The following is a 15,007-nucleotide window of genomic DNA, read 5'->3' as shown; positions in this document are numbered from 1 at the left end:
TAAAAATGATTGACAAATAAAATGTTCACATTTAAATAAATGAGTTATCACTTACTGTTTGTTTTCAGAGCAGGATGAAGTATCTGCTTTGTCTGTAGGAAGAAGAAAAGTACAGAGAAGGTTAGAGCACAATATATATTACATCTATTTCTGTTTTAGAAAGTTCTGGCTGTGCAAGTAAACCTAAGTCAATACAATTCCAAACCAGAATTTTTCACACCAATAGCTTCCAATTTCATTGCCAGTTATCGGACATTGTTTTTGACATTATTTGGTTCCCATGTAGCTTTTAACACAAGTAAGTAAAGCATACCCTCACTCCCTGGCCAGCCCTCTTCTCTTCTGATGCAAACTAAAATCTGGGTGCTGCCTTTTTGGCCTAGTATTTCTATAATAACCACTGAAGACTGGTTAATCACTGTGAAGGTAACCAAGATCCTACCTTAGAGCTGAACTTCTGTGGCTCAGCTTTCTGTGACCTTTACTTCCCGGTGCCAACTTTCTATAGCTTATTGGATAAGAGCACAGTCTTTGGAAACCATCAGTTCTTGAAAAATCTTCTCTGATCTACAGATTTCTCTTCTGTAAACTGTGGATTATCATATCATAATTTTGCTTTGAAAACAGCATAATGTACATAAAACACCTACTATGATGCCTGACATATAATACTCAATAAATGGAAATTATTAATATTTTATTATTACCCTTCGCAATGAGTAGCAGTCTGCTGAGCTCATACGCTCTCTCTGTAAATGCATGTTGTTTGAACTGCTAGTTTTAGAAGTGTTTATAAGACCTGTTTTTACTTCCAGGTGTCATAGGAAAAAAATCACTATGATCTAATCATATATTCCAATGCTCAAGGCCCAGTTCCGCTGGAGACCTTTTGGCTAACTTGATATCTAGGCTGTTGTATCCTTTGCTACCCAAAGAGCTGTATCCTATCAGCTCTTTGAAAGACATACACATGAGCCTGACAATTTTGTATAGCTTAATCATGCCACAGGTTTCCATTAGATGACCCGTAATTCCATAATTTAATAGACAAAAGATGCCACATACTCCTCCCTGACACTTTCCTCTCCCTACTCCCTCACTCACCCAACCTAATTTTTTGTTGTATCAGTGAAGGCAGTGACACTTTGGGTGACAAATATTTAAAGAAAAATTGATATTTTATTCCTTTAAACCCTAATTCGTGCGTAGTTGAAAAGCTGGCTGCCATTATTTTACCTGGATACTTACTAATGGAAAAGTACTGTGCCCTTTCTTGTAGGTGTTTTAAGACCAGGATGATATGGTTCTTCTAGGGTGTCTACAAGAAGAGCATGGTGTATGGTTTTGTAATCCTAGAATAGGGAAAAAGAATATTTAAAGTAAAGACATGAAGAAGAGATAGGTAGTATCAATAATCCCTGTCACAAACTTAAAACGACTCAGCTGTTTCGTATTGTTTTTCTAATGCTTTACTGCATTTATTTGATCTCACCATTAAGACAATAATCTCCTTCTGACATCATTTTGTGTTTTGATGTCCTGGTATTTCCTTTAAACACTAACAATGACGTAAGCTGCTTCTTTTTTTTTTTTTTTAATTTTATTTATTTATTTTTGGCTACGTTCGGTCTTTGTTGCAGCGCACGGGCTTTCTCCAGTTGTGGCGAGCAGGGGCTACTCTTCATTGTGGTGCGCAGGTTTCTCATTGTGGCGGCTTCTCTTGTTGTGGAGCACAGGCTCTATGTGCGTGGGCTTCAGTACTTGTGGCACACAGGCTCAGTAGTTGTGGTTCGTGGGCTCAGTAGTTGTGGCTCACAGGCTGTAGAGCGCAGGCTCAGTAGTTGTGGCGCATGGGCTTGGCTGCTCCTCAGCGTTTGGGATCTTCCCAGACCAGGGATCGAACCCGTGTCCCCTGCCTTGGCAGGTGGATTCTTAACCACTGTGCCACCAGGGAAGTCCCAAGGTATGGGCTTTTTAAAGAAGCTCAGTTAACTGTTGGTTGACCGACTTCCTTGGAATATCACAGCACACTTTCAAGACTCTCAGCTCCTTATCTAGGCCTCCAACCCATACACTCCTTAGAAGGTAATTTCTGTAAATAGCCAGGCATGTATTGAGTGGATTTAGGGGGGCCCACCTATATCTCTTCACGTCTTTTCCTGGAAGCCAGCAGATTACATAAAGTCCAGAAGAGTCCTCAGTCACGATTCTAATTATTTGTAATATACAGTTTCTAATAACTGTTTGTTCAAAACATAAGAAACTAAAACTCTTAGTTTGATCTCATGAAAAACCAGAGTTAGAAATGACTTCAGGTTTCTGCTATGACTCAGTGTTTCACATAACTAGAATGATTTGTCTTTTGCAATAGGTAATGAGTTTCAATAGGATATCTTAGACAGGATGTTGAGTCTTTGGTGGCTAGGTGCTGAGCAACAAAACTGACCACTCTGTCATCTGTCTGAACCGAATCAGGCCATGTACCAACCTGAGTGCCTGAAGAGGCATGAAGGATCAGAAGACCCCTCACCCCACAGATCTTTCTCTCCCCACTTTTCACCCACCTACCTCCCCACCCCCACCTCCGGGCTGGGCATTTCCAGTTTCCCAGCCTGCTCTAATTCTTTTTTTTTTCTTTTTTTCTATGAAAGAGTATTTAATGGCATTGCTTTTCTTGGTTTTCCATGCAGGCTTTATGATCACATATTAATCCAGATTCCTTAAGCACTGTTTCTTAAAATTGGAATGGATGTACAGAATATGGAAAATAGATTAGCATATTCAGTAATAAGTAGGTTATTTGATCCTGCAGATTAGCCATAGTGTAATCCTACTGCAGAGTTTTCCCCACGGGGCTTCCCTGGTGGCGCAGTGGTTGAAAGTCCATCTGCCGATGCAGGGGACACGGGTTCATGCCCCCGTCCGGGAAGATCCCACATGCCGCGGAGCGGCTAGGCCCGTGAGCCATGGCCGCTGAGCCTGTGAATACGGAGCCTGTGCTCTGCAACGGGAGAGGCCACAACAGTGAGAGGCCCGTGTACCGGAAAAAAAAAAAAAAAAAGTTTTCCCCACACCCTTCCAACCGTCACCATTTTCCATCTAGAAGGAATGTAGAATTAGGCAAAGCCACAAGTGAAGCATTCCCTGTAGATTCTTACTCTTACTAAGCCTTCAGCAAAATCTTCTCTGGAATCAGAAGGTAAATGAAATTAAGAAGCAGTAATACATGGTTTGACTTGGGGTTTGTTTTTTTTTCCTTTGATCTGGAAGACACAACTGCTCTGTCTGATAACTGTGTGATACAAATCAAATCTAGTGTGTTCCCCATCTGAAGCCTAAAACCAGTGCTTTAGAACAAACATCAACAATGTTTTCCTTTTAATTCTGATACCAGTTTATTCATGACACTTTGAGATTAAATTCTTAAGTGATAAAATCTGATATGCCAATTTGACATCAGAAGATAACATCTATTATTTTTTAAATGTTGTAATTTTGACTCAGGTAAGTTTTCCAATGTATTTAAGAGTTGACATTTACCATGATTTTTTTCAAAAGCAAAAAAAGAAAATATCACAAAAATAGAAAATAAAGGTAGCCTTCAAAAAGCAGAGCATGGACTTTTCAAACAGCAATTCTCTCTCTTTCCTATTAACATCAGTGACATTGCAAACCAAACATGTAACGAAAAAGAGGAATACAATATACCCTGAAAGTAAAGAACAAGGTCAGAGGTGAGGCTTTAGCTAAAAGACTTTCTTTAGGCAACAGAGACAGCAAATCAAGCTTATGTTTTTTTCTGTTTGAATCCTCATTAAAAAAAAGCCGTAATACCTCAGGTTTTTATTTTTAATTTCCCTTCCATGAAGTGCTATGTTAACACTTTCCTGCATTGCTATTTCCAAACATATTATGCATAAACCAGCATTGAAAAAGACTGTTAATTTTTTAAAAAGGAAGGAAAGAAAGAAGAAGAGAGGGCAAGAGAGCTAACAGGAGGGAGATGGGACAGAAGAGGGAAAGGGAGGGAGACAGAGGGAAAAAGATAAGAAAAGGAGAGGGAGGCAGGCAGATAGAGAGAGACAGAGAGAAAGAAGAAAAGAAAACGGAAGGGAAGAGAAATTGGAGGGATGGAGAGACATGTTTTTATGTCAGTCTGGTACATGTGATGTGGGTAAGCAAATTAACAAAGAAATCTAACAGTATTAACAGAGAAATCTAAAAGTGTTTCATGGCATGAGGACACTTTAAATAAGTCTACCGGGTATGAGACCGGATTTCTATATTTCTTATACTTTATCTACTTTATAATTTCCAAATTTATTTATTTTTTTCCCTTTTATTAGATAATTCTTATAAACATACATCTACCAGATTCCTCACTATGATTTTTGTTTATCCTTCTGAAGTATTCAGCTCCTAGTGACTTATTTCTACTTCCCTTAATGTATTTGTTATTTGTTCCTCTTTGCCGTATTGCTTTCTCTTCCTAAGTTTAAAACATCATCTTATCATAGGGATACATGTAGTATTATTATTATTTTTTAAGTCTGTTCCTAAAGAATGGATCAAAAGCAAAATGGAGCCATTAGAGTAATACTCTGTTTCAGTGCCCTAAACTGGCTTTATTCAAAGCTCACCTGAAAAGGGTAGATTGTTGTTTTTGTAAAGAAATTATACTCCAATAAAGATGTTTAAAAAAAGTACTTATTTACAATCAATAATTCTTTAAACACTTTACAATTTATCAAAGTTAACAGAGAGAATATAAAGAATTTTGTCTTTGATCTGGTAGTGTATTAAATGATGAATTATTTCAGTCATTCGTTATATTATTATTCATTTATGCAGTTGCATCTGACTTTCACTTATGTTATCCTATCCTAAAACGTCCTTAGCCAATAACAAAGGTGTCTATCGTGTACTAGAAATCTTTGCAGTGAGCATTATATTTGTAAGTGTATCTAAGAAGTAGAGCGAAAGGATTGTGACTAAATTCGTAGGGGGAGGGGAATAAATGGTTCTATTTGTAAAGAAGAGGGGCACAGAACACTGTACAACGATTCTCCCTGAAACATTTGAAAATTGATCTCAGTTTGAGCTGAAGTCCTTCCCAGCCTCACCTCAACAAAGTGCCCAAATGACTTTTTAAAAGGGTACAGCGCAAACCAGGGGAGAATAAGGGAAAGGGCAGGTTTGAAACTTACAGTGTTCCTATAATCAGGACTCTGCTCCTGAACAAAAGTGTAAAGAGGCGGACAAATGTGCTAAACTGCATTTCAAAAATGACATCGTAATTGCAGGCACTGCCCGGCCTACCCTGGCCTCAGCATTGCCAGGTTTTAAATGTATTTCAAACTGTTCTTCCAAGGTCTGCCTAATTTTTTTTTGTACAAGTAGCAGCAACTCGCAGTTAGTGAACAAAGCTTCAGGATTTTTTTTTTTTTACTTACAGCTAAATTTAACTTTACCCATCCAATAAAAAAGAAATAAGGGAGACTTTATTTTCTCCCTGGATTTCTGGGTATGATACCACATCATAGAGAAGTGGTTATTAGAGACAGTGGCCTACCAAGGTGAAGTTTGTAGTAAAGCCTATTACGTGGTTTCACCATTGACACTAATGGAATAGAACAATGAGTTAGAATGATTTAATGGTTCCCAAGTTGTGCTCTAATAGTGCTCTTTATATTATGATGTATATCACAAAACCTAATGTGGCCGTTGTGATATATTGACAGTATTCATGCTGTTTCATTTTTTTTGAGGAATTTAAAAAACTGTCAAAGAGGAACATTAATAGCTACAACTGCTTTATTTTCAAGGGTTCTGGTATCTAAATGTATGTGCATACATTTCCATTTGGTGCCACTCTTAGGCTAATAAATGCATTTGCATTTTCATTCTGAGGTAATAAAGAGGTGCATGTGTGTACGGTTGTGTGTGTATTTATGCATTGTATAGCTATACATATATATTTGAGCTTGAAATCCGACTTGGAGAAGACTGCCCTGTCATTTCATATGTTTGCAAAATGGTTGTATTAGATTAAAATGTACCTGAAGGAATAGTACAGGAGAAATCATAGTTTTATGGTGTAAGATAAAATTATTTACTTTGAACTGTGAAGCAGAAAGCTAGGGTTTTACTACTAGTTTACTAATAAAAAAAACCAAAAACAAAATCCCTTGGGTAGCTGTCCTGTGAGCTCTTAGATTTCTGAGTTAAAGGAGAATAGAATTAGTCTAAACCAGCCTGCTCTAATTCTTACCCTGGCTTAGAGCCCAGATCTTTGTGCTGCAGGGCAGCGGCCAGGGACCGGCTGCTGTTCACCGCTCCGGCCACGTGTGTAAAATACCCCGCCGTCCACGTGCGGGCGACGTCACCGGGCTTTATGCGCTCAGCGCAGTCCTGAGCCAACTGAATTATTCGCGCAACTCCCCCATCTCCCTCCAGGGATGCGCTGTGAAAACCCTACACGTTTTCTCATTACCGTCATTACCATCACTCGATGAGGAAAATAAATGTCTGCTCACATACATGAACAGAACAGTACGAGCCGGAAGGAGATAATATCAGGATTCAAAATGCCCAGGGCGTGGCTGAAAAAGGAGGCCCTCCTTTCTCAACACGATCTCCTGAATTAACAATTTAAAGAGCTGATTGGAAAAGTCCATAGATACTTGAGTTTGCCGCCCAATACCAGTGTACTGTCAACAACGCACTCAGATAAAGTTGGCATTTTGAAGGTTTGCTCACAAACACGCGTGTTCTTCTCCTCCTGCCTTCCACAGCAGTTCTGTGGTAAGGAAATTCAAGAAGAGTAACAGGACAAGTTTCAGAAAAATACCCAGAATTCCTGATCCCTGGCTGCTGGCTTCAAGTTCAGCAGGCATGGTTGCAGACATGTGAAAAAATCACAAATATGTGGAAATTAAACACAAAACTCTTGAACAACCAGTGGGACAAGAAGAAATCACAAGGGAAATCAGAATATGCCTTCAAATTATAGAAAACGAAACACAATATCCAAAAATTTATGGTTTGCAGAGAAAGAAAAACAGAGATGAAAATTTATCATTGTAAATGTTTATGTTAAAAAAAGAAACACCTCAAGTCAACTCGCTAACTTTACACTTGATGGAACTAGGAAAAGAATAAACTAAATCCAAAGGTAGTAGAAAAAAGGAAACAATAAAGATTAGAGCAGAGATAAATAAATTTGAGAATAGAAAAACAGTAGAGAAAATCAACAAGCTGGTTCTTCAAAAACATCAACAAAATTGACAAACATTTAGCTAGATTTGACTAAGAAAAAAGATGACAAATAAGTAAAATCACAGAAAGAAAAAGGATTATGAGAGTGCTATGAACAATAGTATGCCAGAAATTGAATTGCCTAAAAGAAATGGGCAAATTCATAGAAACACACAACCTGTCAAGATTAAGTCATGAAGAAATAAAAAAGCTCTGTAGGCCTATACATAATAAAGAGAATGAATTTTTAAGCAAAATCTCCCAACAAAGAATAGCCCAGCACCAGACATTTCTCTGGTGAATTCTACTAAATATTTACAGAAGAATTAACATGAATCCTTCTCAAACTCATTCAAGAAATTGAAGAGGAGGGATAACTTTCTAGTTTATTTTGAAAAGCCAGTGTTATGCTAACATCAGAGCCATAAACAGACATTAGAAGAAAAGGGAACTACAATAAAATTTAGGATTATTACTGAAAACATCCTCAAAAATACTAGCAAACTGAATTCAGGAGTATATTAAAAAGATTGTATGCCATGACCAAGTGGAATTTATTCCTGGAATCAAGGATGGATTAACCTACAAATATAAATCAACTTAATAGACCACATTAAGAGAAGGAAGGGGGGAAAAACATAATCTTCTCAACTGTTTTCAAAAGTGTTTGAACAAATTCGACACCCTTTTGTGATATACTCAACAACTAGAATAGAAAGAAACTACCTCAACTTAATGAAGGCCATGTATTACCTTTATTACCATGAGATACTCCATGTAATACAATTGTGATATACTAAATTTTATACTATGAGCACAATTAATAAGTGACAGCTTTGATTAGAAGCAACTATAGTGTCAGGCATCTCAATGGAAAATTGTGAATTATAAAAATAGCTAACACAACATGCCGGGATCTGTTAGGAATTCTGTATATATTTCCCCCTTACTTTACCCTCACAGCAACTCTACAAGGGAGGGACTATTATTATCCCCATTTGCAAATGAGGAAACTGAGGCTCAGATATGTTATCAGGTCATTGTCAGCAACAGCTATTCTACAAGTAATCAGTAGGTGTGGGACGAATAACCTCCCTAATGCTATTATCCTTTCATTGTGTACATCCACTTAAAGGACTGTGACCTGTTGCCAACAAAGTGTGGAGGTTGTTTTGTTTTGTTTTTACTATAATCTTTTTATGCAAATCGTTTAGCTACTCTTTAGAATAATTTTAGGATATCAATCTAACAGTTAATTTTCCTTGGCTTCAAAACAAGTTTAACGATAATATGTATATGCTGCCATCTTGTGGTCATTTTCTAGAATTACCCTTCATGTGAATGAATTTTCTAAACCCTGAGATGAATGAAGTGACTAGAGAGAAAACCATGGTTCTACAGTTTTTAATAATTTCACACCAAAAGACATATACCTATCAAACTATATGTACCTGAAGGGGTAGAACTGACAGAAAATACCCAATCAGGGCATAAGATCTTCTGGCAAAGGGAATACTAATGCCCTCACTAGTAAAGAAATCTAGCTGTTATGACCAGGTTACCAAATGCTTAGAACAATGACCCCTAATATAGGCAGTTGTCCATCTGCATATCTTGGATAATTTTATTACACATGCTTCCATTTACATCTGAAGAGAAATGAGTTTTTATTGCAGAACTTTTAATTTTTTTAATTTTTTTCCTTCTAGATCATTTATTGCAACTTTTTTTTTTTTTACATCTTTATTGGAGTATAATTGCTTTACAATGGTGTGTTAGTTTCTGCTTTATATAGCAAAGTGAATCACTTATACATATACATATGTTCCCATATCTCTTCCCTCTTGCATCTCCCTCCCTCCCACCCTCCCTATCCCACCCCTCCAGGTGGTCACAAAGCACCGAGCTGATCTCCCTGTGCTCTGCGGCTGCTTCCCACTAGCTATCTACCTTACGTTTGGTAGTGTATATATGTCCATGCCTCTCTCTCTCGCTTTGTCACAGCTTACCCTTCCCCCTCCCCATATCCTCAAGTCCATTCTCTAGTAGGTCTGTGTCTTTATTCCTGTCTTACCCCTAGGTTCTTCATGACATTTTTTTTTCTTAAATTCCATATATATGTGTTAGCATATGGTATTTGTCTTTCTCTTTCTGACTTACTTCACTCTGTATGACAGACTCTAGGTCTATCCACCTCATTACAAATAGCTCAATTTCGTTTCTTTTTATGGCTGACTAATATTCCATTGTATATATGTGCCACATCTTCTTTATCCATTCATCCGAGGATGGGCACTTAGGTTGCTTCCATGTCCTGGCTATTGTAAATAGAGCTGCAATGAACATTTTGGTACATGACTCTTTTAATGGTACATAACTCTTTTTGAATTATGGTTTTCTCAGGGTATATGCCCAGTAGTGGGATTGCTGGGTCATATGGTAGTTCTATTTGTAGTTTTTTAAGGAACCTCCATACCGTTCTCCACAGTGGCTGTATCAATTTACATTCCCACCAGCAGTGCAAGAGTGTTCCCTTTTCTCCACACCCTCTCCAGCATTTATCGTTTCTAGATTTTTTGATGATGGCCGTTCTGACTGGTGTGAGGTGATATCTCATTGTAGTTTTGATTTGCATTTCTCTAATGATTAGTGATGTTGAGCATTCTTTCATGTGTTTGTTGGCAGTCTGTATATCTTCTTTGGAGAAATGTCTATTTAGGTCTTTTGCCCATTTTTGGATTGGGTTGTTTGTTTTTTTGTTATTGAGCTGCTTATAAATTTTGGAGATTAATCCTTTGTCTGTTGCTTCATTTGCAAATATTTTCTCCCATTCTGAGGGTTGTCTTTTGGTCTTGTTTATGGTTTCCTTTGCTGTGCAAAAGCTTTGAAGTATCATTAGGTCCCATTTGTTTATTTTTGTTTTTATTTCCATTTCTCTGGGAGGTGGGTCAAAAAGGATCTTGTTGTGACTTATGTCATAGAGTGTTCTGCCTATATTGTAGAGCTTTTTAAATTGAGAATCTGGATATATTACCTTTTCTTATGGCATCAAATCGAAGTCATTCAGTTTGTCTTTCCTTCAAGTTTCCCTGTATCCTGGATCCATTTTTGTGCCCATTTGCTCTCCACTACAAACCCAACAATCTAATCAGGTTTTTGCCCTCAATGATGCTCTCTACTACCTCTGTTTTACAGGTTTTCTGGACATCCATTAGTATATGTACACACACACACACACACACACACACACATCTATGTTTTTTTAAAAAACTGAAAGCAGGTTTATTTAGAGAGATACACATTCCATAGACAGAGTGTGGGCTGTCTCCACACACATCCGTTTTTAATAGAACAATGTATTTGGGTTCCTGAGTCCAGTCTTGACACTCCCCCTGATGGTGACCCTGGAACATACCATGAGATTTCAAGTCTAGGAGTAAGAATGCTGCTGTGTCCACAAACACTCCTGATAAGCTGTGGTCATTGGAGTGAGGTTGGGAAGTATTCAAAAAGTTGCCCTCGTGAAAGATTAATAAACAGCAACCTCAATGAAGTAGAGTCAGGAGACCAAAAGGGGAAGCTCTCGTACCCTGTGAGGATAGCAGAGCCCAACAGGAAGACGAAGGACTCTGCTTTCTTGGCAAGGACTCATCCAATGAAGAGCCATGGGCTCTTTGTTTACTACAGCCCTCCTCACTAGGCTTCTTTAATGTTCCAATTCGGTTTGAAATGAGGGAGACAATATCCTCCATATATGGATTACCCCTTGCATGTAATTAATGATGAATACATCTTTTGTTAAATTAAGCACTCACGCGGTTTTCTTGCCCTGCTTTACAGATGTGTATAGACATGGCAAGGAAACAATGAGACGTTTAAATCATTTCCAATTAACCAATGTTTACCTTTCAAGTAATGAGACTGGACTCTTTGTTTGCTTCGTGGATTGTTTTAATGGTTGATTTAAGGTAGAAGTAAAGTTAAGAAGTGAAGAATTATTCGTGCATGTAAATTGTACAGGAAAGACAAACATCAGGGCGGTTGGAGACCTGGGAAAGCAGGGGAAGGAGACAAACAGGGAAAGACCCTCCTTTAGCACAGGTTGCTGAATCAGTTATCCAGTCCACTGAATCATGTCAACCTGAGAACGAGACATCACATGATTTAAATATGAGGCACGTGTTGAACTGCCGCATATTTAAATCATATTTCATAGTTCAGTCATATTTCATCAATCATATTCACCCCAGGTTTAAGAAAGTTTACAACAGTGTTACTTCACGATGTATGAGAACAGGAGTGAGGGGCACTGTCGTAAACATACTGATGCCCATATTTGATTAGTGAAAATTAAGATCTCCGGTGTAATTAAAACCACATGTAATGCAGGGGAAACTGCTGAAGCGAAGTAAGGTCAAAGGTATGATTCAACAGCACATTACAGCTGCAAATAACAAAGGCTATTTTATCTCAGTGGGACACAGGCAACTAGCTTTGCAGAGTCGTTGAACTGACAGGTGGCTGCAGGCAGGACCTCGTGTCTGTGTCTTACAATTACTGTATTCATCGTAGTAGATGCAAGCGTTCGCTGAAAGGAAGAAGCAGGGTTACCCAATATTGACTCAAAAGCTCATCTCTCATTTTCTCATGCATTTATAGGTGAGTAGAGGGCTTAAGAGATGTATATTCTGTGTTATATAGTCAATATTCTTAAGTAATACTTTTTTTCTTTTCTACTCTCATTTCACTTCTGTTGCATTTTTCAATTCCATTGTAGACATTGCTTTTGTCTCTTGGATTAAAAAAAACCTACCCCATTCCCTGTAGCAAGGCTAATTAGTAGATATATGATCTTTCTCCAAGTACATTTATTTTCAGAAATGAATTACTGAAAGTGATAGGATTTAAAAGCAAACAGAATGACCTGGTCAGGTGAAGGAAAATAAGTTTTTTGGTCTTACAAATCTGAAGGTAAAGGATATTTTTTTGGGGGGGGAGGTTTGTTATTTCTCCACAAACTTATTGAAAATTATGATATAAACATATCCCTGTGGAGTAAGGAATTATGCCTGCAGGAAGCTCTATAAAAAGAAACTTTTGCTATCTAAGGAAATGAACATGTAATTGGAACTCATTTGGTTAATATTACATTTTAGGTAAGATTTACTTAGGAAATAAAAGGAAGTGCGGTAAATGGACAGTGTGATCATCAGCTAATATCTTCCAGTGTATCAGTGGAAACTTCAAAGAATAAGGATCACTCAGTAAGAAATTGCCGGCCATGATAAGTGGTCAGGCAGGTTAGGGAGGTTATGACCAGCAAGTAATCTGAGAACGCCGGTAACCTGAAAGCAAGATGTCTAACTTCAGGGCTGCAGTAAGAGAGCCAAGAAACTTTTTATAGAGCAGAGAAAAATTTATACTTATATTAACATGTTATCCGAGGTGCCCATATTAGGGTGGGAACTTTAAGCTTTAGGGTGGAACCTTGAGTTTAGACTTGGACATTCTAATTTCCAATCCAAAAGATTTAATCAGTGGTCTTCTGGGTCACTCTGGGGGTGGGGGAAGGGAAATCAGAGAACGTTGATTTTTCCTTTGGGATGATTGAAGAAAAAGTAATAGAAAAGTACAATATTGTTACATGCTTGCTTTTAAGGACACATCGCTCCCAGATCAACAGTCAAGAGTAAGCACACTGAGATGTAAAACTTACTACAAAGTTTATCTTCACAGTTATTTGGACAGTCTCCGCATGGAGCTCCCTCATTATGAGGCACATTCTTTTTGTCAGGATCATTGCCCCTTAAAAAAGAATAAAGAAAAAAGGGCCTAATAAAATTGATGTTTGAAAAATGCATATAAAATTTTACTCACTATTGAAAATCAATTAAAATAATTTAAAACAATGAAACAATTTTTGAAAACCACTTGTAACCACTTGTATGTAATCGCTATGACATGTAAGATTTCTAGCCTTAGAATGAGAATAATTTATCTTTTTGAATATACCGCAGGCAACTCTGAGGTGCTAAGAATATTTTGAGACAATTTGCATCTCTTTGGACAGTCAAGTTCTAACAAGCAGGGGGCTTTAGAAACATTTATGATAGGACTGTTATCCTTATTTATACCCATAAGGACTTGATAAACATTTATGTAAAAGGGCATGGTTCTTAATAATGTAAGAAAATTTTTAAGTGAGTCAAATTGGAGATGTTGTAACTTCATCTTGCCCTATATCATGAGAATTTTGATACATGTCAGTGTCATTTGTAGAAACACGTGCACTATTATAAAAGATGAAAGTACAACAACATGGATAAAGCCAAAGTGTTGGAGTTTGGGGAGAGAGAATAAATGAGAATTTCCTGTTTTGAGCCAATTTAAAATTTCAGAGAAGACGGTCTTCCCTTAGATATCTAGAAAACAATGGGGATTTTGGCTGATTTTCACTTAAATCTTTGTTTCTTTTGGAGTAGAGGAAGGTTTATTGCAGGGCCAAGCAAGGAGAACGAGTGGCTTGTGCGTGCTCAAAAAACCCCAAACTCCTGATTTGCACTTAATATTGAATAAAAAATAAAGTAAATATTCTATCTGATATATTTCTCCTTGAATGAATTGTTAAAATTTGAATTTATAAAAGAAACATTACTTAATTCAGCAAGGGGTTTTGTCAGACTCTTGGCCTCATCTTTGGCTGAGAAAATTCTCGTTATTTCAGCCCCATGTATTCTACTTTTCTGTGTTGTCAGAAGTTTACTGCAGACCATGAGCTCCCATAAGGATTTAGTACAATTGATGCATTGTATATGCAAGGAGACCTTACTGTCTTTAGTACTAATCACACAGATAAAATCACAACAAATATTAAGTACTGAAATCAAGACATGATAAAACCAGAAGAGAGCCCACATAGAGCTACTGTATGAATATGTTACATCTATTGAATCTACAGGGACAGTGGAGGCCTCATTTAAAGTGTAAATATGGTAACTTACTATGAGAGAAATCAATTTCATTGATTCATGTTGCGTATCTTTTATTGTGCTACACACATGGGAACTGAGAGTTCAATAATTACCATACTTGGAGCTCATCTTATGGAGGAAAGACTTGTGTATTGAACAAGTAAGCACAGGTAGCTGAAGGAGACATATGCAGACCAACAACTTTCCTTAGCAGAAGAACATTTAAACTGGCATTTGTAGTAAACTAATGGAGGTTTATATCCAGCTCAGAACAATCCCTGCTTTCTGATAATCACCACTCAAGCCACACAAGTGGGTCCCTGTGGGTTCTTGCAGTTACCTTTTCTGAAGTTGACCTTGCTTCATAACCAGAGGTGACAAGACAAAGGAGTACAGCTGTCCCTAACCAGAGCAATCAGAGGATCTCTTCTTGGAATTGTTGCTCACACCTTTGGTAACATGTAAATTTAATTTCTAAAGGAAATACATATGTCAATACTAAAATGCTAAATACAAAAACACTTGGCTTTTTCATTTGTTCATTCTTGATACTCCACTGCATTTTTGCCCTTGCATTCTAAAAATACTCTTGCATTGTTAAAATAAATATCCTTTTTTTTTTGCTTAAGCTAGATGAAATTTGTTTCTCTTAACTAATAGTACTTGAGGAAGGAATAACACATAGCCAGATGACTGGTAATAGTGCCTAATTTGAACATTATATTGAGATAAGGATTTATTTAGAAAAATATAAATAAAAATATGTGTGTGTGGGTGTA

General features: G+C 37.4%; 1 protein-coding gene across 1 annotated transcript in view; it reads right to left on the bottom strand.

The window, feature by feature from the left end:
- Positions 1–11,717: 11,717 nt before the first annotated feature.
- The window catches only part of CRISP1 (cysteine rich secretory protein 1), a gene marked incomplete at both ends in the record, with an annotated part of 29,098 nt that continues 25,808 nt past the window's right edge, over positions 11,718–15,007 (bottom strand). The window contains 2 exon segments of the mRNA XM_082663481.1: positions 11,718–11,845; positions 12,974–13,062. Of these exon segments, the coding sequence (XP_082519607.1) occupies positions 11,718–11,845; positions 12,974–13,062 (217 nt within the window).

Source organism: Grampus griseus (genome assembly GCF_964374135.1).
Source record: "Grampus griseus genome assembly, chromosome: 10".
In the NCBI taxonomy this organism is placed as follows: domain Eukaryota; kingdom Metazoa; phylum Chordata; class Mammalia; order Artiodactyla; family Delphinidae; genus Grampus; species Grampus griseus.
This window is presented reverse-complemented; position numbering and strand designations above follow the sequence as displayed.